Source organism: Drosophila eugracilis, unplaced genomic scaffold (genome assembly GCF_018153835.1).
Source record: "Drosophila eugracilis isolate 14026-0451.02 unplaced genomic scaffold, ASM1815383v1 contig_2088, whole genome shotgun sequence".
NCBI classification, from domain to species: domain Eukaryota; kingdom Metazoa; phylum Arthropoda; class Insecta; order Diptera; family Drosophilidae; genus Drosophila; species Drosophila eugracilis.
The window spans coordinates 4390327-4413614 of NW_024572964.1; the positions used below are offsets into that span (position 1 = coordinate 4390327).

Below are 23288 nucleotides of genomic sequence, written 5' to 3' on the forward strand. Positions count from 1 at the left end.
CTTTATTTTTTTAAGCTGTTTGTTATTTAAACCATACAAATTATTATGGGGTATATGGTAACACTAGTATTTCCACCCACAAAATGTTTAGGTCACACCGGCCAATCGCAGAAATTTGTAATTTCGAATTTCTACGGTCGCAATGAGTGGAGCTCTCGGGGATGCAGTGTCCGAGTACCTGGAGCGGGGCTTGGTGCTAGTAGTAGCGGACCTTCTTAGCCTAATAACGGTCTCATCCTGCCTAGTGATCAAGGTGCCGCAGATAAATACAATACGAGCAAACGAGTCCTCGAAAGGTGAGCACCGCCTACACATAATGCTCTTACCATCCTCTCATTCATAAGGTCTTTGTTTTCCGATTCAGGCATAAGCGTGTTAGGACTATGTCTGGAGCTATTCAGTTATACAGTGATGCTTTCCTATAACTACTCCAGTGGTTATGACTTTCTCTCGTACATGGAGTATCCTGTTTTGCTGCTGCAGGAGTACGTCTTGATTTACTACGCTTTCAAGTACCAGGATTTATTGGGCAAGAGAACTCAGATTGTGGCCGTTCTTTATAGTATAGTGGCCACTCTCATCTACCTGAAGCTCTTTCCTATTATCATCCTTACGTTCCTAGTGGTGAGTAAGCCCGCATAGATATCAACTGGTCACTGATTAGGTGGAAATTTCTGGCCAGATAACAACTTCAACGCAATTCAAAACCCGTTCTGCACTCTTTTCCAATTAACTAATTATGCTTTTAGGCAAACGAGTTTTGATTTCTTTAGTGTGGAGGGGCGGTGCTCTTAACTGGGCAGCATCTTTGCTCAAGGTCACTAGTGTTTGTTGTATAATATTTGAGCAGCTATTAATACCTTTGGTGCTCGGGCAATTAATATACCATATATATCAAAATTTATTTAAATAATTGTTTTTTTAGCCTTTTTGCACACCAATTGGAGCCACGAGCAAGGTTCTGCAGCTGCTGGCCATTCTAAGAACCAAGGATGCCAGCTCAGTTAGTAGAACCACATGGGCACTTTCCGCTTTTACAAACATGAGTGAGATCACAGTTTGCATTCCCCCTTGAGGTCATCAATTAACATACGAATCTCTTACAGCTCGAATATACACAGTATTCTTCCAATCACACGACTGGATGTTGCTGTCCAATTTCCTGATTTCCACGTTCCTTAGCGCCTCCGTTTTCGCCGCCGCTTGTTTCTACAAGAAGAAGGCCAAGGCAGAATAATTGGCTAGCCTGATTAGAAGAGCTCAACATAGACAATCATTGCGCTGGCTTCAAATGCTTATCAGTCATTTTTTTAGTTCTATTTGCTAAACTGTTTAAATTGATATTACAAATTCTTGTTTGAATTGGTTTTTGTCATTCCTTTAACTGTCCGGGTAGAAAGCCACTACGATGGCCCCCACAACTGTGAGGATTGACACTACATAGATGGCCCTACGCTGCCAGTCAATCTTGGCTTTGGCTGGACCCACATCAACAATTTTACGCTCCTTGGGCTTGCGCTTGCCGAACTTAGCCTCAAACTTCTCGAGTTCCAGGCGGTTTCGCTCCTCTTCATTGCGACGCTTTTGTTCCAAATGCTCCTTTTCCGCCATTTGGGCTCGAGATTGTTCCGCCTTGCAGTTGGAGTCGCACAGCAAGGTCGTCTGACCACCACGGTGCTTGTCGCAGGCAATCTCCTGCTTGAGTCGCTTGCACGCGCAAAAGATGCGAACTTTTTTGCGGCACAACTCAGGATTAGGACACTTACCAGAATGACATATCGCTGTGCAGCGATGACCACAGGGATACTTAAAAAGTATAGTAAAATATTTAGGTATCTTAAGAAGATACTTGGCCAGATAAAATTTAGCATAGTACTCACGTTTTTTAAACAACGGTTACCGCAGCTACGTAGCTTTTCCCTTCGCTCGATAATTTCCTGGACAGTACCCGTCTCATCGAAAAACTCGCTACATTTGTATACCAACTGATTAAGGCCGCAGTGGCACTTGCTTTTGATCACAAAGTTGCAGGGAGCACAGGGCGGGGGATGACAACCCTTTGGGCAAGAGTGAACACATCCGGTGGGTCGAGGGACAGAGCAACCCTCCTCACAATTAGCACATCCAGCTTGCTGAGCCATGTCCTGTGGAAGCGCCACCGAATGACAAACCAATGAACACTTGTGGTTGCCGCACTTAAGCTGTCGCGCACACTTTCGCTGGCAGGAGCTAGGCTTAGAGTTCCAGCAAGGCCAGCTTGCAACCTCATGACCCCCGATGCATGTGACAACAACACCTTCTTCGCAGCGGGGATGGGGTTGTGCCTTATACTCGTACTGTAAGAAAAATTGTAAGAAGTAACATGGCTAACATAAGATATTATTTAAGATGAGCTCACTTTTTTAGCCTGAGGCTTAGCCTCTTTTGCTTTATTAACTCGAACTGCCTGATGGCAACGAGCCTTACAGATGTGTCCACATTTGCTAACGTCATTGGGAAGACCGCAGACTTGGCCACAAGGTGGACATTCGCCCTTGTGGCAACGATGTTTAATAGCGTGATGGCATTTGGCAGTTACTCTTTAAGAAATGGATTTAATAGTTCAATATTTATGTCAATATATAGTTGCAGAGTAACACGAACCGGCAAAGTTCCAAGCACACGATGCGTGCGCTCCTTTCCCTGCCACATGGAACACTTCTTTTGGTTTTTCCACAGCGGCAGTTGATCTGGGATTCCAGTTTACAAGGATAGCAAGGTCCATTGTGGCAGACGGACTGACATTTGTGCTTGTTACAGCTAAGCTGCTTGCCACAAATTTTTTCACAGGGCGGACACTGATCCCCACAGCACTAGAACAAGAACATATTAATTTAAAATTTTTAGTCCCATATGATTTCCATACCTTTCTATTACAAGCATGTTTGCCACAATCACGTATCTGCTTGCATTTTGTTTCGCAAGTAAACTCCTTGGAGCATGGCAGCTCCTTTTCATGCAGACCACAACGACATTTCTTCTTGGTTCTTATTGGACACTGTAAGATATATTTACTTTAGTTCTAATATAAATTATTGGTTTTTATCTTACGGAAATGCAGGGTCCTCGATGACAACGTTGGGTGCAAGTGTGTTGGCCACAGGACAAAACCTTTTGGCAAGTATCGCCACAGGTCTCCTCCGCCTCATTACAGGGTCTTACTTGCCTCTGAGAAATAAAAAAGAATGTATAAAAAGTTCCATATACTGTAAGCTTAAATATACATTCTTTCCGCATGGACAACTCCTGAATTGCAAAGGACATTCCCCATCGCCGCAGGGACCGGCATGGCAAACCTTTTCGCAAATATGTAAGCCACACGCAAAAGGAGCTCCACACACCTAAACAAATGTAGCTTTAACATATATTCTGCTAAAGATAATAGAAATTTCTTACATTCTGACACTTCCATTTAGGATCGGAGCAGTTGACCATCTTGGATTCTCGTTGGCACTCGCAAGGCTGCAAGCTCTTGCTGGTACAAGGGGGACATTGTCCTGGTCGATGACACACTTGATTGCACTTATGTTTGCCACATGCTAAAAGATCCTTGCACTGAAAAATAATATCAATTGTAGAGAAGTGAGAAAACTACAGAAATTTCTAACCCTTACCGCTTGTTGGCATCTCCACTGTTTTTCAATACATCTCACAGACCTGGGACTAGATTTCCCGCACAAACAGGAGATCTGTGCTTGCTGGGCACACGGAGGACATGGTCCCGGATGGCAAAGCAACTTGCAATCGTGTCCACACTTGGGCTGTAGCAGCTTCCCGCAGATCTCTCCGCAAGAATGAGGAACCAGGAATGGCTGATTTTCAGGATTCGCCTCCTTGCCACAGAAGCAATTGTACTGCGTGGGTTTCTCCGTAGGCTGGTAGTCCCTGCGACACTGAGGGCAGCACCAGTGCAGGGATTTTTGACGCTTGGGCGGAACAAACTCGCCCAGGTGATTGTAGTGACCCTGGCTGGCCTGACCATTCTGCTGTTCAGCGGCCTTCACCTTCATCTGCATCATGCTGTCGTTGGCCCAACGCTGTATGCAGTTCAAGTGGAAGAAGCAGTAGCAGCTCTCACACGACCAAATGGCCTCCACTCGCCGAATGCTTCCGATGCAGATAAGGCAAGTAGCTGCTCCCGAGTGAAGGGTATTTTCCAGGAACGTACTGGTGCGGGCAGCATCCGTGGTCTTTTCTGCGCTCTCTGTAGGCCGATAGTTCTTATATAGAAGTTCTAAATGACACGGAAAGAATAAAACAGAATAGTTGGTAGCTTTTAAATGACACGTCACGGGAGATTTTGATTTACCCAAAATATGCTTCTCATCCAGTTCGCCTTCATCCTCGGAGCTGGAGGCATAGGTGTCCACCAGTTTCTGGGCAGCAGCCAGATTTTTAGCATGCGCTTTATTGAACTTTTCCATTTTTTAGCCGGCGTTTATATGTCTATCAACTGGGAATAAAATCTCGGGGGTAGAACCAGGGATGGAGTGCACTGTGATAACAGGGAACTGGGTCCAATTGGGAATCACATATCGATGTTAACTATAACGTTCCGATTGGCGCAAATAAATTTATTACATTTTATAATAAAAGTACCATTAAGACTTTATATGTGCCATTTTCTTAAAAAATATATCCCTTTTGCAATTTCTGTCACCTTTTATAATTCTATCATTAAAAAATTGTTAAAAATTAAAAATAAAGTAGGAATTGTACTTTTAATTTCTTTTATAACTTAAGAATTACGTTTAAGTTAGCCATATACCGTTAAATCATCTCTCTATCCAGCCCTGGTAATCGAAGTGAAACATCTGTTTGTGAGTGTGAAACCCTGGAACAGCTTTCACATCATTTACAAGAAAATAGAGAAAATTAAATATATCCAGACGTACCTATACCGATCCAATTCAATATGAGTTTCCTCAATTACGTGTTCGGCCCCAATCTCTTTATGGAATATCGGGGTGTGCCGGAGCCGCAGCGCAAGATGTACGAGGCCGGGGCTGTTGAAAAGTTTGGCGAGCAGATTCTATCGACGGTATGTACCCTCCAATCCCACGGAGAAACGAAAAACTGGAGCATATGGGAGTGTAGCAAATGGACTTTCCTCTTTACAGCTCTCAGTGATGTGGTCCGTGGGCTACTACACATCGCCCCTGCTCGTCACATTTCTCTATCGGCGTGGCTACCTGGTGACCGATTCCATACCGACGCTGGCCAAGATCACCACCAGTGTGGGACTCATCGTGATAATTTCGCTGGTAATGCGCGGCTTGGGGCGCAAGCAATCGCGGTCCTACTCCAACATGATGAAGGCCCTTGTCCAGGCAAAGGCCACCAAGACGGCTGGAGGTGCCAATAGCGAGCTGCGCCGCTTTGATATCGAGTTTGACGCCTGGCCAGTGGATTTCGATGTAAAAGCTTTAACCGGGTGAGTTGTGGTCGAACTGAACTGGATAACTCTGATAACTCTTGATCTACAGTGATACTAAGAAGCCCGTGGTTACGACCAACAGACGGGAGCCGCTTCAATTGGCCACTGTGCCCTGTGAGGTCATCGCCTACCTGGCCATCAACACATTTGGGCTATCCATTATCTATCCGGGATCTGTTAAGCTGCTCCAGAAATTCATGCGTAAGAAAAAAGGCTTTATAGGAGTTATATATGTAGCTTTATGAAAGCCAATCAAAAGTGTAATCGGTCACCTCAGATTCGCTAAAGCACAAAGTTGTGCGCAATTTCTGCATTAGGTCATACATACTCAACAAATATATTAGTCACACATACTCCGGTCATTTCTACTTATATATCTTTTCTAAAAACTTTTAGCCAGATAGTCTACAAACGAGTTTTCCCATTAAGCCACTTAGCTATATATACCTGCTAGTTTATACATTAAAAGTATTTTTTTTTCTTTAGGACCCATGCTAATCTCTGGGCGCGCCAAGCTGATCGAGGATGACAATGGTATCCGCTATAAGGTCAAGACTATTGATTCGAACGAAATCGATACATTGTTTATTGACAACCGCAACGACAACGTTGGAAATGGCAAAACCCTGGTCATTTGCTCCGAGGGCAATGCAGGCTTCTATGAAGTGGGCATAATGGGCACCCCAGTGGCCTTAAAATACTCAGTTCTTGGGTGGAATCATCCCGGATTTGCCGGAAGTTCGGGAACGCCTTTTCCCCACCAAGACAAAAATGCCATTGATGCCGTGGTACAGTTTGCTATCAATAATCTCGGGTTCTCTGTGGAGGACATCATTTTGTATGGCTGGAGTATTGGCGGTTTTAGTACTTTGTACGCTGCCTCTGTATATCCAGATGTCAAGGGAGTGGTGCTGGACGCCACATTCGATGATGTCCTATACTTGGCCTATCCTCGTATGCCAGCTGCATTGGCGGGCATTGTCAAGGTAGCCATTCGCAACTACTGCAATTTGAACAATGCCGAGATGGCCAACGAGTTTAATGGACCCATATCCTTCATCCGCCGCACAGAGGATGAGATTATTGCAGAGTGAGTAATAAAATTGTCTTTTTGAAAAATATTTTAATCAGGAAATCCTTTAAATTTCTTTAGAGACAATCGCATTGACACCAACCGCGGTAATTTCTTGGTCTTGTCTGTGCTCAAGCACCGGTATCCCAACATTTTTGGGGCTTCCCAGTTGAACAAGGCTAAGGGGCTGCTGTCTAAGCCTCTGGAACCGTACAGTATCCCCACCGCCGACGAGAAGCTATGTATGTCACGCCTTATTACCTACGCCTCTGATGAGGGCAAGTCCTTCCCAATGAACATAGGAGCCGATTACTCAGAAGAGGTGCGCAACCTTATGGCTATCTTCTTGGTGAGTTAAATGGCATTTTCAACTTATAAATGCTGATAATGCTTCTTTTAGCTGCGCAAGCATTTACGCGACTACAACTCGACGCACTGCACCCAGCTGCCCGGAGAGTTTTTCACCATGCCGTGGGACATTCCCACCGAGCAGGGATTTGTGTTCACATAAGCCCATTCCGAAGATGATGTACGGCCGTATGCTTAGACTTAGTGAAATGGTTTTTTAGTCATTTTTGCATTCTGACTGCTTATTAAATTATTCTAACTGGGAACAGCCGGGAAGCTGGACAACTGGTGTAAAATTGTCTTATATACGAAATAAATGTCACAAGTTAAACTAGGCGCAGCTTTTGGTGGTGAGTTTCTATTTCATTGTACAACTAAATTGGGAGGCAGTTTAACACTTAATTACTACGAGTTTTTCTTCGAGCCACCGAAGCCGGAGAAGCCCATGATGGCTGCCATGTCATCGGGCATGCCGCCGGACTCGAAGTCCGTGTCCTCAGCCTTGCGTTTCCGTTCTTTCCGCTTCTCCTTGCGATGCTCCTTGTAGCGATCCTCCTCCTCCTTGGCCTCGCGAAGGCGGCGCTCTAGTTCGTAGTCCTTTTGCTTCTCCTCCATCTTCTTTTTGTTCTGCTGGAAGCGCTCCTTCACCTGGTCGACTGTGCTTCGTTCCACCTTCATGGACATACCAAGATTGCGCTGATGCTTTTTCCCGTTGATGTGGTCTAGAAAATTTATGGAGTCCTTGACCACGCAGTCACAAACATTGCAGTAGTATCCGCCAGATTGTGAGGTGGGTGTGTTCTTGTTGATAACCACGCTCTTGCCGAGCTTGCTGTCCAGGTCGACCTTGTAATCACGTCGCTTAAGGTTCTCCCGTTGCACGGGTTCTGAAGGGGATTAAAAATATTCAGTTTTAAAGGGCGTCAAGTGAAATTCTTCATCTACTGACCTTCTTCCTTGGGCGCCACCTGATTGAGAAGCCGCTCCGCCGCCAGCTTCTCGTACTCGTTCTTGTCCCATTTCCTTCGGTGGTCATCAGGTCGCATAGTCATGGTGGCGCTGGGATCTATCTAAAAGCTATTGTGTAAAACTATGAAAATGAAAAATTGTAAATATTTTTGTTAGAGATGCTCGGTTTGCGTCTAGTCTAGTTATGCTGGGGATGCCCACCTGGTTTTTAATCAGATGTTATCGGAAGTTCATGAAAGCAGTGTCGCTGTTCATGAAATTTAAAAACATGTACATTTTAAATATTATACCCAATCTTTAAGCTTATTTTATTAGAAAACCAAGGTCTTATAAGTCAATAAACGACAGCCAAACGTTTTTTATATGATACTATATCGATGACTTGAAAATATCAAAATATCAATATAGATATCGATAATTATTGATTTTTCGTATACAAAAGTTGTGGAAAAACGGTAGGATTATAAAATAACGTGAAATCAAGGATAATCTTGACGATAAATAAATCGATTTAGAAAAATGGGCGCCGCTTTCTTTCCTGTGCTGTTTTTTACCGCTTTGTGGGGCGGCGTGGGAATCGCCATGCCGATGATGACCCCGAAAGGTCCTCACCAGAACCTAATTCGCTGCATCCTGATGCTGGCCGCTGCCTGCTGCTGGCTCTTTTGGCTGTGTTGCTACATGGCCCAGATGAATCCCTTGATTGGACCCAAGCTAAAGCGGGATGTTGTGGCCATGATTGGCAAGTCCTGGAACAACCCAATCGTAGCTGGTTAAAGGATTTCGAGAATAAAAAAGCCAACTAACTAGACTATTCCAGCATAATCACCTCTTAAACTGTTTATATTATGTTGTAAATAAAATGTGCAAATATCTATTGTTCTGTTAAGTGCGAAATACTTTAAACTTAAACCTTAAAATTAAAGATGTTTAAAATTACATTGATTTGTTTACACAATTCTGAATAAAAGCAATTTGGGCAATAGATTAATTTTTTAATCATATAAAAGTTAAATGTATTCCGAAAATAAGAAAGTATTTTGACATTCCAAGCAAAAAGATAAGCAATTTTTCTTTTCACTTTGCAATTGTATATATTTTAGTTTTCTTTAAAACCGATTCAGTAGCCGCTGAACAATAGATGTAAGCAATCTCCATTTGAATAACAGCAGAATAACTTATATTTTTTAAGGCTGACTTAACATTCGATGCATGATAACATTTTCCCAGCAACATAAGCGCCAATGCGGCCTACAGAGAAGCACGCACATTTATAGAAAGAGCGTAAAGAATTCCGACTGCTCTCTTTGAGGCTATTGCCCGTCTTCATTTCTCTTTTCTTCGCTTCTTGGGGGACAACCACTGAGATTTGTGGTCACCGTCTTCAGTTACTCATGTTCAGTTTACCTTCAGTAACGGGCGCGATCAGTCGTCTTTTCACAAACGTGTGCTCAGTGTCCGAAAACAGAATACCGTGAATTTTCAAATCAATAGCGAATAATCCGATGAAAATATTTGAAACTGTGCAATATTTGTGATTGAATTTAAATTCAAGTCGATTGCAAGGTGTTTTATTTATTTAACCAGAGCTTTGATCAAATGGAACCATACTTCTTCAACAACGGGGGAAGATAATTAGCCAAATCAAAACCCAGCAGGTGAGCTATTCAGGAGTTTACAACTTAATTTGCAAGAAAGGCACCCGGGAGCAGGATCATTCCCGACTCCCGACTCTCCCTAAGACGCGACCTGGGCCATAAACTAGTTAGACATGCCATAAAGCAGCCCGGCCAGCAGAAGGTCCAAAACTGGTTACATTACTTCGTAAGCGTAAGAGGTAGAAAACGATGGAGTGTACAAGAAAGCCTGGCCAAGAGCAATAATCGCACACAAACGAGCTGGCAAAGCTACAAAATTATGGATGTTTAAACGAAAGAATGGCAATAAAAAAAGGTGCCCAAAAGTGAGGCTCTGACCAACAAAAAAATCAACAACAAAAAACAAAACAAAACCAGTCTGTAATAAAAGAAATTAGAAATTAAGACTCTGCACCCAAAAAAAAAGGGCGGCAAAGAGCAAAGAATTCCGAAACCAACTGGCACCGGCACCAATAAAAGCGTTGAGAATGGCTAAAAAGGTGGACAGGTGATCGTCCAAAGAGCTCAAAAACAATGGCCCGGAGAACGTTTTGTCGTCTCCTCGCAATCTTTCTTGGTGTTGCTTTATATGTCGCTAACCGCGCAATTACCACGTTCATGAACTGGGCCAATTGACAGTTCAGTGCTCGGTGCTCAGTTCACTTCGGTCTTGGTCGTTATAGTTATAGCCGCCAGTGGCCCCGTACCCGTTGCACTATGTTTTGGAATCACCGGGGATCGGTGGAGTGCATCCGGGGGAGGAAACTCCATTATTCTCCGATCCCACTAACCGCCATAAGATGAGTGGGTCTCCCATTATGACGCTGGATTGTTATAGTAGCATGGACAGATGGGGTCATATTGATAGCAATGTAGTATTGGAAAAATAAGGAAATTTCATAAATGTAAGATTATGATAAACATTGCAAGACTTTAATACTTTAATATAATATTAAATTTCTTTTCTTTATTTAAATCAAGAGAGAATATCATTTTTAAAATTAATAACAAAAACCCGTCGTAAACTGAATATTTCATTTTCCTACATTTTCACAACTGTATATTAATATTGCTAAACAATTAAGTTTTTATGGGCCCAGCCTGTGGTGCTATTATTTTGACCGCAGCTGTGCCCATTACAGATATGAGCGTTTTGCATGCGCCTATCTGTGTCGGTGCGGAAATTGATTTTTAGTCGCAGTTAAAGTTTTTAGCGTTTACGGTTCTGGCTCTTAAATGAAAAAGAAACAGCGGCATCAAGACAGGAAGAGGCTGTGGCTCTCGGCACTCATTTTCTGACCCAATTCGAGGCGGGGCACACAGTAATAACCGACAATTTACGCAAATTCCCGAGAGATCCTAACCAATTCGGACTGAGTCATTGATAAGTGCAGTGGTCGTCTTTGAATGGAGAAAGTGCCAAAAAAACACTGACTCAGCACGAGCCACTCAGACTTGGACTCGGATTCGGATTGGAACTCAGACAAGGCTGTCTCGACAGGTTGCCAAATCCACTTCCAAATCCAAGTCAGCATCTGAATCCTAGACGCATAAACACACCCATATCTTTCGCTCTTTCTGTCCATCTGTCACCAAGCCATTTTCTATGTTTCTCCCATTATTTTTTTCATTTTTTTATTTGGACAATTTTCACCTCAAATTAGTTTCACTGAGGCAATGAAAATTTTCATTTTTTTTTTATTTTCATGAGTCGGAAGTGGATCAAACGACAGACGAAATAGAAATGCGCAAAACCAGATTGAGATTGAAAAATTATGTACATTTTTACGAGCGTTTCTCGGGTGTGAGTGCTGGTTTCTGTTTCTGTTTATTTTGATTTCGTTTTCGTTGTCTCGACACTCAAATTATTCATTTACGAGTTAATGAAACACTTTCGCTCGTTAAGACCCGGTCAAGTCTCAACCCGAACCGCCGAGATCTGAGATTTCAGATTCCAGGTTGTCTTTGAATTTGAATCCCCGCCTCCGCAAAATTTTTCTTCTCTGTTGTGGATTTTCTTGTGTTCTTTCTTCTTTGCCAGCAAAAGAATCTGCGTTGAGAATCGGAAATTGGTCAAGAAATGGTCGAGACTCGGCTCATCATGAAGATATATCGCGAATGGCCCAAATTGGCAGACCGACTGATCATCCGTGCCTCACGATTCTTCTGCTTAAAGCCAAATGACAGTGGAATCAGAAGACAGTGGCCATCAGATTGATCTCTTCCAGCTGACTTGGCCAGCAGTTCGTGCTGGGGCGAAATAGAACATAACGCTAAGCTGCGGCTAAATTGCATTCAAATGATGTAAAATCGCCTCTAATGGGCCGATCTTTGTTTCGCCTGCCAAGAGGAAAGCGACCTCAAATGCAAGAGTTCGTTGCGGTAAAGCGAATAGATCACTCGAGTGCACTGCTCAAAATATTGGTTTATTTCAAACTTGCTTATTCTTTTGCTGTCACTTATACATCGATTAGCTTTGGTGAGATATTGTATAATAGAATTGAGTTATAACCCGATTAATGTCATAGGCCATCCAGTGGATTTCAATCATATATCTTCCTTCAGGAAAAGGCAATCTATTGGTAACTTGGTGAGAAAAGCTGTCATAAGTCATCTTATCCAGGACAATATCGTGCTGAAAGGAGATATTTTAAAATAAAATAAACTCAGGAAACTATGCGATATTTACATCATAGGGGCAAGAGTGATTCATATTGGAAAATTCTTTGAAGAAACCGTAGAAGTAATTAGCAACGGGATTGGAATTTGGAGATTTCAAGAATTTGCAGGCATCTACCGTAAAATTGTATAGAAAAGGCTTATAGCCATTGAGGCGTCTATATAGTCCGAATTTCACCTGAATTCAAATAGTGAAATATTATTAACTGGATATAATAGCCATATTCCTTATCATACCTTAACTTTTGTTACGGGAACCCTCAAAAGTTTAATTTTAATGGAAACATATTTGTACGTGCGGTTCACGGATTTCAAAGTGCAATAACCAATATCTGCAAAATCCTTATCCAAAGTCGTACACTTTAAGTTTGTGAATTCCACTAGACAAAAGACCTTAAAATTTAGCTATTAGAATGACTTTTAAATAATTAGGTGGAATATTTTACCTTCATTATCAAATATGTTGTTAAAATGATGACCTTAAGGAAGAAGCCCATTCTGTTGACCATCATAACCTGATGTATTTTTTAAACTGATTTATCCACACCACTTCGCCAGAAAATCATCCAAAATTTAAAAGACCAATTATAATTTAAATAAAGCATTTATTCTTATCAAAACTCACAATCGTCGCCTATTAATCGTTTAAAAAAAACTACAATTTAAAACAGATTAAATAAAAACAAAATAAATACTTATAACTTAAATCCCAAACAGTTAGTATAGATCTGAAACCGAATTTTTAATTTCTCTGTCTGTTTCAGACAGATGGAAAGCATTTCCACGCAGACAGATGCCGAGTAGAATAGGAAAACATTTCTCTGGTGTGAGTTTCAGTGGGTATGGATTCAGATGGCTGAATGGGTATGGGTTGGTCTGGAAAAGAGTCGGAGGAGTGGTTCTCTACTGGATGTGCGTGCTGCGCATGTTGATCGTGGCACTAATTGCAGTTCGGGTTCTTATCCGCCAAGTGCGTCGATGCATACTAAGAGGAAGCTGTCTTCCATATGTTGACATTTGCATTTAGACACGGGCTCTGAGCCACAAGCCAAATAGAGTTATTCAGAACAAGTTGGGTTTTCCACTTCAACGAAAAAATTAATTGGCTTCGAAGTCATTTTAATTGGTATGTGATTCGTTATTTGCATATCCAGTATATGTATGTTTTTTGAATAAATATAGAATAGTTCAATAGGTAGGGTTTACAATACTTTCGGAGAATGCTGTTTTGATACTCTTGCCAAACTTTGATGAGAAATGTTTCACCAAAATCTTAGATTCTAAATTTGAGTTCCTGTGGGAAATTGATTTATTTTTCTTCTAAAACCACTTCCTCTTTATTTGGATCGGAAATGAAAAGCTAAGTTGCTATCGTTCCTAAACAGTGTTGATCTTAAAATATCTTTTTCGGAGTTCGCTAAGCAATTTGAAGAGAATTCACCCGCTTCCCAACTTGGCTGACTAGTCAGCCTATCCGGCATTTAGCACTGTTGTTAATACTGTTACCTCAGCCTAACGGTTCGTGTTCTGGCCACCTGACTTGACACTTTTCACCTTCGATGGGTTGCCCTGTACCGTCAGTCCTCGGCCAAAGACAAGTACCCAAAGTTCTGCGAGAATGAGTAATCAAGTTCCCGAATAATTCTGCAATGGGGTATGCTCACATGTGAGAAATACTTGTCGGATTTGTTTGTTTTTAATTAGTTTGGTCGTCGGTTAAGGTGTAACGGTGAATGCTTTTAATGACTATTCCCAACACTCTTTACCATCCACTCTTCGCATGTTATAATATATTTTTTATTTCTATTCTTTTCGTTCTTGTCAACTTTTCCCCTCTGTTTGTCATAGAAATGAAATGCACTTTTAGTTCCGCAATGGTAGGAGACAAAGAGATTTACTTTGTCTGCTGAGTAGTTCGGAATAATCTGAAGATAGGTATATACTAGTGTATGTTCTTCCCCCATCTTAATAAAGTGGTTATGCTCCAGTAAGACCTTGGTAGCTGGCGCCGTTAGAGCTATTACGAAACTGCAAAAGCTGCACAGATTGCTCTCGACGCATACATATTCATTTCTTAATGGCCATAAACAATTTAATTAATTTATTATACAATTAGCGGCAACGTTACTTTGTTCGCCCATTCATCGCCCCTTTTTTGTGGATATCGGGTGAAATTTAGCGTACAACAAAGTCTTCTTATCAGATGGGTTTCTTTAAGTAGAGAGAAAAAAGAGAGAAGAAAACCTTAATTACTAGACATATTTTCGTTTTATATTCTTGGTTTGAGATGTATTTAAATTATGTTACCTTTATTTTTTTATTTTAGTTTATTTCATAACGAATATCTACTGTACTGTCCGTTCTGTTTACATTAGACTAGTTATCTGATTTTCATTTGCGCTCTTCGCTGCCTTTCTTTTGGGAAAGGAAAGCAAAGAAAGAAGATTGCATAAATTTGCACACTGCCCAGTTAAATTGAGGCATCAATTATGACATATGGCTAGCGGTTCCGTGCCTCCATTATGAAGGATGGATGCCAAAAAAACGTGGCCGGCAATTGGTCAACACTTTCCAAAGCCAAACAAAGTCAAATGTGTAGATAAATAATAATTTAATGAGCAGCTCCTCTAGTTTCCGATGCGTTCGAAATGAACTTTCCATTTCACCGTCGTTTTCTGATAAGCATCCATTGACATCGATGCCTCACCTGTAAAACCCCCTCTACCCCTCCCTCAAAAGAAACCCCACCTGTCACATTTCACTTTCTTCGATGCTTTGTCGGCGAGGCTATTATGATTGAAAGTGGCTGGGAATCTTAATCTGGCCGAAAATCGCCTCGCAAATTCCTACGCTTTTGGCCAGATATCAACCACAATGGGTTAACGTGCCAACGGGTTAATGGCCGACTTCCGTTAGGTATTTTTGCAACTATATATATATATATATGTACCTATAGACTTGTTGTACATATAGACCGACAACTGTCTGAATTTCCAGATCAAATTCTCATCAATCATTCTCTGACGCTTTTTCGTCCAGCAATTTCACCGATAGAGAAAATCGGCTAATGCGAGAAATTTAATCAACTTATGCGTGGCCGGCGACGTCTTAATACTTAATGCCTAAATCGAAAAATACAGAAATAAAAAAAAATAAATCGCTGTCCAAGCGAGTGTGTGTGCCAGAATTATTTTTGTATTTTTCGTTAACTTTTTCACGCGGCTCAGACGCAAGTCAATTTATTCTTTCTTTCTCCAAACACAGCAAAGTAAACACAATTGAGGTCAAATTTATAGAACTAAAGTTGGGATTAAAAATGAGTTATCTTTTTAATTATAATGATTTTTAAAATATTTGTTTAGAAAATGCCTTCTTTAGGTTAAACTGAAATGAGAATTTTAAAAATAAACCAAAAAAGAATATAAAAACATCCATTTGTTTAACCGCAATTGTAAGTACGTACTGGGAGACGAGCACAAGTTACCAGTTTTGGTTTTGGCCGTCTCCGGGCTTTGCCCCATTCCCCATTCATTCCTCGTGGCTTCGCGCATGCGCATCTAGGTCAAAAGCTGGTGGCTATGGCTTTGGCCATAGCGTTGAGGATGACGATGACGATGGCTCCCCAAGCGTTCTAACTGTCTTTTGGGCGGAGGGTTCCCTGAGCTCCCCCTGAAGCCCAGCCATTTCAACATATCTCTACATGTGTACCTGAACTCTAATTGCACTGGTTCTTCAATTTGCCTCTTTTTCTGCCAGTTTGAGCGCGTTTTTGGCGGTGTTTTTATTAGGTAAATGGCTTTCCGTTCCATTTCAATGGGAAGTGGCGGCGATGACAGAGCCTCCAGGCCTGCGTTTACAGTTAATGGGGGTTATCAGGAAAAGAATAAATACAAAGATTTATGTTAGCCAATTACTATCTTGTAAAGTTGGTTGTTGTTAAATGAGTTTTAGACGTCTTTAGTAAATCAATTCATGATGAAAATAGAAAATAAGAGGCTTTTCCCAGACCCTCTCTAACCCCATTAATATGCCTTTTTGCATAATCCACCATTAAGACTGTGTTCGATTTCTGATGATCCAACAATATGGGCTACTGCAGACCCTGATTATCATTCAAAGTATTAAATTAGTTTCTCTCTGGCAGGCAGAGCCCAACATCAAGCCATTCCTAAAAATAACAGAACTTTTACTTTTGCCAGCTCGAAAAGCTCAAGCTCAAGACCAGACCAGACCTCTTGATCATCCATCCAAAGAGCATCCGACCATCGTTGGTGGTTTCTGCCCGCGGCTTCCCGCACCGAAAACTATTTTTATACACGTTTCTCCGCGCCTGAACTTTGGTTTTGATGATTGCACATGTACAACTAAACCATACATTGTGGCTTTATAAATACCGAGATCTTACATGTGTATATGACGGCGGAACAAGCCATAACCTGGCCCCATCGCATCCCATCTTGGTTATGATGATGTGGATGTGGATGTGGATTTCGATGTGGAGAACTGGTTTCCCAACCCACTCCAATGCCAGCCCATCTGCCGTGTACTTAAGCCATTCGGAGTGAGGTTCTTTCTTGCTGGAGCTTCCCATGAAGTGAAAATTCCAAATTTGTAGGGCTCAGCCATTGAGCGTATCCAGAGTGTTGGGGAATTCTCTAATTAAAGTTTTTGTTTATGCCACAAAAAGCTTTCGCTTTTTATGACTGGTCACCGGAGAGCTCTTCACTTTGGCCAGTCTGGTGGTTCAATTAATTATGAAATTTATGTGATACCTGCTTTCATTGAGAAGGCGGAATTTTTATAAGCATGAGAAATGTCTCCATTTGTTAACAAAGTTTTTAACGACTTCTTGAAAATCTTTATAAGTTCTTGGAAAAGTGTCCATTATCAAGGGTGACTTAAAAACTAAAATATTTCCACCGCAATTTTACTATGATTTTTCATTGTGTAGAAATGCTCCTTTGAATACCTTTGAGTACTTTGGAAAATGCAAATCAAACCGGTTAACGGCATGTAAATCTCATTGCAATTGTGCGCTGTTCTTTTCCTCTTTTCCCTGGCGAAAAGTGAGAATTTTCGTTTGGCTAATGGGCTGGCAAACAGGATTAGCCGGTTCTCCGGCATGCTGGCCCATTAGTGACTCTTTTCACAGCCTGATCCCGACCGCAGATCACTCAGGCCCACTCGAAGTGGTGCCAAAAGAAAGCAAAGACCGTCCGAACGAAAGTGAAGAAAACCACTAACAATGGTCTCCCGAAAAATTGATATCTTTCCAGAACCTGTGATCGGGAATTGTAACGGTGGAATCATGGATACCGTCTATGGGACAAAGAAATACTTCCAGAGCTTATCCGGCGTGAGTGATATATACAGGGCGCAGACATGTCGGCAAATGGTGAGTAATCCCCAATCGTTTATCACTTTCGTGTACAAAAGGTTTAACAGTTAGAACTTGATTAGCATTTTCATTCGGCTAGAGAATAGAATCGGGGCCATTTATCGTCCCCCAAAATCTCTTTGTCAATAGAATTGTTACATCAACTCGCGTCCGCCATGCGTTGTTGTTTTTTGTTTGTTTGTTACAAAGAACGCAGCATGCATATTTATATATTCATTTGGCTGTTTGTTTGGGACCAGAATCTCGGAATCGAGCTGTTTGCATTCCTCATTCACCAACAAACTCGAGAGTCTGAAAAAAAGATACATAGGTACGAGTAACTAGCTAGCCAAACACGACAGAAGAACGTTCTAAAAGGTGAATGACTTTCTCTGGCAGCGAAGAAAGAAGAGGCAGCAAAGAACAGAAGAGAACGAAGAAGAAAAAAAAGAGTCAAGAAGACGGCAATTTGGCCAGCTGAGTTGGCTTAGCAGGGGTCTAGCGGAAGGGAAGCGAAGGGTGCTTCCCGGGAGAAAGAGAGGAACTAAGGGAAATGCCCTGCAGCTAACGAATGTTAAATGGTAATCAAGAAACAATCTAACTTTCCCATAGGCCCCTAGGGGATCCCCCCGAGCACTTATGCACTTACACCTGAGGTCGAGATAATAAGTAGCCCAAAGGGTTCTAAACATAAATCATTGATACTTTGTAATTAAAAGTTAGGTTTCGGTTTTAGAATGCTTAGACGCTTAAGAATAGTTCTGCTTAGTGGATAATATAAGCCTTAGGGTATTTTCGGGTAAATTTGTTTGTCAAAATCAAAAGACTTAAGCAAAAAACTTGATTCATTTTATTTCGTTTGATTTGGTGGACATTTTTGTATTATTTGAACTTTTATCAAAGCAATATCAGCTGCAATACACCGTTTAAGTCTATATGAATGCCATATAATTAACTGTCAGACTTTTCAGTATCAATGTCAATGCCAATTCAAAAGACTTAAGCAAAAAACTTGTTTCTGGCACTCGTAATACAAGCACTTGAAGAAAAAGCATGGGCGGATGGATTAATGTAGATCTCAAAAGGTTATCCTATTTTATCTTTATTTCTTGAAAAGAAAACAATCTTATTTATTAATTAGATGTGCTAACTATTTGATTGCTATTGTGCCCAGGAACCTGCGGAAGTTTGCAGAGATTCTGAGAATCTGACCAGGTGCAATGACTTTGTACCACCTTGTAGTCCCCAGCCCAGGCTAATTAAATGCGTTTTCCCAGCACTGTTAATGAGATGCATTAACAAATCATGACAAGTGCTCACCGGCGATAGCGATTCTGACATAACGCTGGGAAAGTTTAAGGGGAAGTTTGCGGTTCTTGGCGATAGCAAAAATTGAGTCCAAAGTGGGGCCGTTAGAGGCCAACTTCCGTCATCTAGATTGGGGACTGGGAGTCGCGATAGAAAGTGGCCGAAGGGTCGAGAAAGTTGTGCGACTTCTGGCGGCTAATTATCTAATTAGTGGCCTTCGGGATCGATCAGACTGGCATACTTTAAAAACCCAGTTAAGATCAACTGACATCTTCTTTTTTTTCGCAGAGTGCGGATTATACATACCAGAACACAGTTGGCCGGAGGTCTCAACTGGGGGCTTACTATCACATGAACAAGCAGCCCTCGTACACGAATGAACACAGCCTGAACAGTCAGTATGGGTACAATACGTGGGGCATCTGGCGGGATGGAAGGAACATTGCCCCGTCCACCTTCTCGGCAAAGACGCATACTCAGTACCCCAAGAACCGATCTTTTAGCATCATACTGACCACAGCTGCATTTATTGTCCTATTGGCTGTCATTTCCATCGCCGGACTGGCATTCTACTTTAGTTCTATTAAAACCAATCTAGAAGATCGTAAGTACTAAGAAGATGTGTAATCTTAAGTAAGTACTAAATTATATATTTATTTGTTGCACAGCTGTCATGGGCTTTGAGGGCTCCTTCCGCATTGCCAAAGGGGATCTCTTCTCCACGGGTCTTAAATATAACCACACAACCACCTACAAGCAGAAGATTGATTTCTACAAGAGGTTCGTGGAGCGATCTATGATGGATAATGGATTGCAGCCACTGCGTACTGATGTCTGGGGTTTCGGCGAGGGTCCGCTGATAAAGGTCTCATTCCGGGTATTTTTGGATGTCCGCAAGCTGCCACAGTAAGTAAACCATAATTAAAATCTACTCAGATTATATATATGAGAATTTATTTTCTTAAGGAACATTCTGAGCGTTGAGGAGTACATCAAAGAATCGCTGTTCCTGGAAACGTCTGCTACAAAGTCTCTTTACCGCTCACTGCGCTTGGACACGGAATCGGTGGAGATTAAGCGCATCATGGATGAGCAGGTGGTGCGATCTGCAGCTATATTAAAAGAAGCCGTAAGCAAACTCTAACCGTATCCTAACCAGATTCTTAATAACGGAATTTCCTGTCCAACAGCAAACTGTGCCCACTAGTCAAACCCAATTGGAAAAGCGTCTCATGAAAAAGGGAAGTACACCAGCTCCCACGCCACTTTATCCAAAACCTTTGGGAGGTAACAGCACACCCAAGCCGAAGAATCCCCTGTTGCGCAGTCATTCAGCTGATGAGGAGCCAGATATTGATGTCGAGAATGCCCCTGTTATCCAAGGTTCATTTGAGGGTTCCTTCGAGATTACTAAAACAGATGCCGACATTGCCCGCAAGAAGACCCCGCCCACTCGCTCCTATCAGGCCACCAGTAGCACCTTGCCACCCAAGGCCATTGCCGTTACACCGTTTTCCTTAAGGGTAAAGCCCAAAAAGCCAAGCATTGAGAAGCTAACGACTGTGATGCCACAACAGGTGCCCACTGCCGGTCCTTCTAGCACCACCAGAGCAACCACCAGGGCCACCAAGGCAACTACTACGACAAAGAGAACCACCACGTCCACTACCAGGAAAACCACTACTACAACTACTCCTAAGCCTACGACAACTACTACAACAACAACGGAGCCAACTACTACTACTACTACAACGTCAACGACAACCCCACCACCACCACCCCCACCTAGTACCACCAGGGCCACCCCCACCACAACCACCTTTACCTATCCCTCTGTAAGCACACCCACTCCATCTCAAGGAGGATCTTTGCCCAAATTGGATGCAAGCCTGTTCACCACCTTCCCAATTTTGGATACGCAACCTTGGAGACCCATGCACAGAGAAGTTCCGGAACTGCTACCTGGTCCTCCACCTGCTTTTCCAACCAAGACGTTGCCAGGAGGAACCACTCCAACTGTGAACCATATACCACAAAGGAGAATTGATGAATTCGAACTGCCTTTCATTGGAGACAATCCCACTCCTCCGACAGCAGCTGTGGCTCCAGTGACCATTGATCCTTATAGTCTTGGATTCCTTAACCCCGGATTGCGAGTTCAAGAGCCAAAACCCAATCTAGGGCCACAACCACAAGATCAGGACATGCTCTTCTACCACAACTTTGGCAGTCCAATATTTATGCCGGGCACTGAGAACATTGAGCGTTTGGGAGGAGCCCTGGTTGAACCACATCCATTGCCCGTTCCTCTCATTGATGATGTTATCATACCTCCATTCAAGCCTATGGAAGCTACGATGGGAACGGGTGAGAAACTCCCCTTCAATCTGGATGCTAGCAATGAACGATTCGAGCATTTGGGTGGAGGAGTGATTGCCAAGAAGCCACAGGAAAAGGTGGAAAAGAAAGATCAGGCAGCCAAGAAAGACCCCATAGTACATTCAATTAAAAATGTGAATCAGACTCTGCATGAGAAGACAGAAGTTCAGGAAAAGAAAGTTCAGAAGACAGATAATCTTGAGGTAACCACTAAACAAGAAATGAAGCTGAAAAAGGTGGAAGCCACCACATCATCCTCAAAGATCGCAGTTAATAGTTCACCAAAGCCAACCAAATCTCCATCCTTACCCTCACTGAAACCAACGGATAATTCTGTTTTGGCCGATACCATTGGTGAATTCTTCATGGAATTACTAAACCTGCCGAAGGAGGATAATGCCACCGCAACTAAAAAACCAACACAAGACGCTATAGAATCCAGGATAGAGCCTGAGGAGGAGGAGACACTGGAGACCTTGAAGACACAGAGCGTTATACACTCCAAGCCGAACTTTATGAACCTCAAGGAGATCATTCTGCAAAGAAATACCCCGTCTTCGATTCTCTCCAACGAAACTTTAGATGACGAGACCACAACGACGACACCAATCACAATAACCACCACAACCACAACGGAGGAACCCAGTACCACTAAGAGAAATCGCATTCGGACTACCACTGAACGACCCACAATGATGGACGACTCAAATTTGTTTCCCTCGCATTCAAAGTGGGAGTTTGTTAACAGTTCCTCTGCCCAAGGATATGGTCATAATTCGAATATGAGGAAGGTCTTCAATCAGACACTGCAAGCTTGGGTTTCGGAGGACATTGACAAGTCGGAAAACCTAACACTGAATGACATCAAAACGAGGATTAATAATGCTAGTAACATTCAGGACATATCGCTGATCTTCGATACCCTAGCCTCCAAGTTGGGAATTACTCCCAGTGTTCCAAACAAATTCCCACCATTTTCGCAGAACAAACTCAAGCAGGCTCCAAAAGAGGAAGTCAGAAGACCCATTCCCACCTCCACTACTACTGAAGTACCATTAGTAGTTCCGGAATCAATCCTTCCCCTAGACAGGGAACCTTTTATAAAACCCATGTCAAGTTTTATGGAGGATGGTTCCTCTGAAGTCCTAGGAGCAGCTATTCCGGTGATTGGAGAAGCAGAAGTAGAGGTCGTGGATCCACTAAACTACGAGGAGATGCTCAAGATCTCGCAATTCGCTGCCAGCACAACGGAACCCAGTGTCCACCGACTGGTAACATTACTTCCGGTGAGATCTAATTCCGGAATCCGAACATATAGACCACCAGCCGAGGATGAGGAGACGCAGAGAAGTGCAAGTGCTCCGGTTCCATTGCCTGCATCGGCTCCTTCTCCAGGGAAGATCAGCATACGGCGCAAGAGCAACCTCAACCAGAGCCGGAGATTCGGCCAACCACCCGCCGAGGCGGTGGTCAAGGGCGGCATCCAGGTGACGGTCAAGAAGTGATCACAGAGTCGGCCAAATAGCTTCACCATGAGATTAGCAGAGAAACAAGTTCTACCATAGAACTCAATGATTTAGCTTATACCACTATTTTGTTAGCTATAAGTAGGGAATATAACTTTAGTTAGGTCGATCGTGCAAATAACGAAATCTTGTTCGAAAATTGTTTACACACTCACATTGGAACAATTTTGGAATGACACTTCCGGTTATACTTGGCCGTATCTGCGACTGCCAGTCCTCAGTATTTAAGACAAATCACATCACATTCATTGCCTAAGTATCGGATCTTTAGTTTGTATACGATCATACTAATTCCAATATTATTTTTTTCAGTTCATTGCGATTCTTATGTTAATGTTAGCTTTGAATATAGTTTAGTTATTAAGCTCGATCTTTGAATAAATGTGAATAATTTATTATGAAATGTAGACTTTTTTATACGGATTTTAATAATATTAAAGTAATATTTATATCGAAAGATGGCTATATATGAAACTCTTTTGAAAGTCACACATGTTACATAGACTATTTTAGTATG

General features: G+C 42.2%; 7 protein-coding genes across 8 annotated transcripts; 4 read left to right on the forward strand and 3 right to left on the reverse strand.

The window, feature by feature from the left end:
- The first annotated feature begins 116 nt into the window (after window positions 1–116).
- Window positions 117–1362, forward strand: LOC108108043 (solute carrier family 66 member 3). 2 transcript variants are annotated; one of them, XM_017215917.2, is made up of 4 exons: window positions 117–296; window positions 365–624; window positions 926–1046; window positions 1107–1362. In XM_017215917.2, the coding sequence occupies exons 1-4, from the start codon at window positions 143–145 to the stop codon at window positions 1235–1237; spliced, it is 666 nt and encodes a 221-aa protein (XP_017071406.2). In that variant the 5' UTR covers window positions 117–142; the 3' UTR covers window positions 1238–1362. The 2 variants fall into 2 exon arrangements, with proteins under 2 accessions (XP_017071406.2, XP_041673876.1); XM_041817942.1 differs by having other exon boundaries at window positions 187–296; window positions 345–624.
- LOC108108039 (NF-X1-type zinc finger protein NFXL1) lies at window positions 1293–4545 on the reverse strand. Its single transcript, XM_017215913.1, has 10 exons — window positions 4349–4545; window positions 3654–4273; window positions 3436–3594; window positions 3264–3380; window positions 3091–3207; window positions 2906–3037; window positions 2644–2852; window positions 2399–2579; window positions 1881–2336; window positions 1293–1806 (listed from the first exon to the last, which is right to left on the reverse strand). The coding sequence occupies exons 1-10, from the start codon at window positions 4461–4463 to the stop codon at window positions 1381–1383; spliced, it is 2532 nt and encodes an 843-aa protein (XP_017071402.1). The 5' UTR covers window positions 4464–4545; the 3' UTR covers window positions 1293–1380.
- Window positions 4546–4834: 289 nt separating this feature from the next.
- LOC108108040 (phosphatidylserine lipase ABHD16A) lies at window positions 4835–7230 on the forward strand. Its single transcript, XM_017215914.2, has 6 exons — window positions 4835–5080; window positions 5160–5473; window positions 5526–5677; window positions 5963–6566; window positions 6630–6897; window positions 6949–7230. Exons 1-6 carry the CDS (start codon window positions 4955–4957, stop codon window positions 7057–7059), a joined length of 1575 nt encoding a protein of 524 aa, XP_017071403.1. The 5' UTR covers window positions 4835–4954; the 3' UTR covers window positions 7060–7230.
- On the reverse strand, window positions 7229–8066 carry LOC108108041 (zinc finger matrin-type protein 2). The gene is made up of 2 exons (XM_017215915.2): window positions 7846–8066; window positions 7229–7783 (listed from the first exon to the last, which is right to left on the reverse strand). The coding sequence occupies exons 1-2, from the start codon at window positions 7946–7948 to the stop codon at window positions 7302–7304; spliced, it is 585 nt and encodes a 194-aa protein (XP_017071404.1). The 5' UTR covers window positions 7949–8066; the 3' UTR covers window positions 7229–7301.
- Window positions 8067–8297: 231 nt separating this feature from the next.
- On the forward strand, window positions 8298–8850 carry LOC108108042 (V-type proton ATPase subunit e 2). Its single transcript, XM_017215916.2, has 2 exons — window positions 8298–8320; window positions 8381–8850. Exon 2 carries the CDS (start codon window positions 8385–8387, stop codon window positions 8640–8642), a length of 258 nt encoding a protein of 85 aa, XP_017071405.1. The 5' UTR covers window positions 8298–8320; window positions 8381–8384; the 3' UTR covers window positions 8643–8850.
- Window positions 8851–9260: 410 nt separating this feature from the next.
- On the forward strand, window positions 9261–23167 carry LOC108108191 (mucin-2). The gene is made up of 6 exons (XM_017216143.2): window positions 9261–9523; window positions 17458–17576; window positions 19155–19470; window positions 19535–19772; window positions 19833–19995; window positions 20057–23167. Exons 2-6 carry the CDS (start codon window positions 17490–17492, stop codon window positions 22748–22750), a joined length of 3498 nt encoding a protein of 1165 aa, XP_017071632.1. The 5' UTR covers window positions 9261–9523; window positions 17458–17489; the 3' UTR covers window positions 22751–23167.
- LOC108108192 lies at window positions 11899–12682 on the reverse strand. Its single transcript, XM_017216144.1, has 4 exons — window positions 12628–12682; window positions 12419–12574; window positions 12192–12359; window positions 11899–12137 (listed from the first exon to the last, which is right to left on the reverse strand). Exons 1-4 carry the CDS (start codon window positions 12676–12678, stop codon window positions 11973–11975), a joined length of 540 nt encoding a protein of 179 aa, XP_017071633.1. The 5' UTR covers window positions 12679–12682; the 3' UTR covers window positions 11899–11972.
- Window positions 23168–23288: the final 121 nt, after the last annotated feature.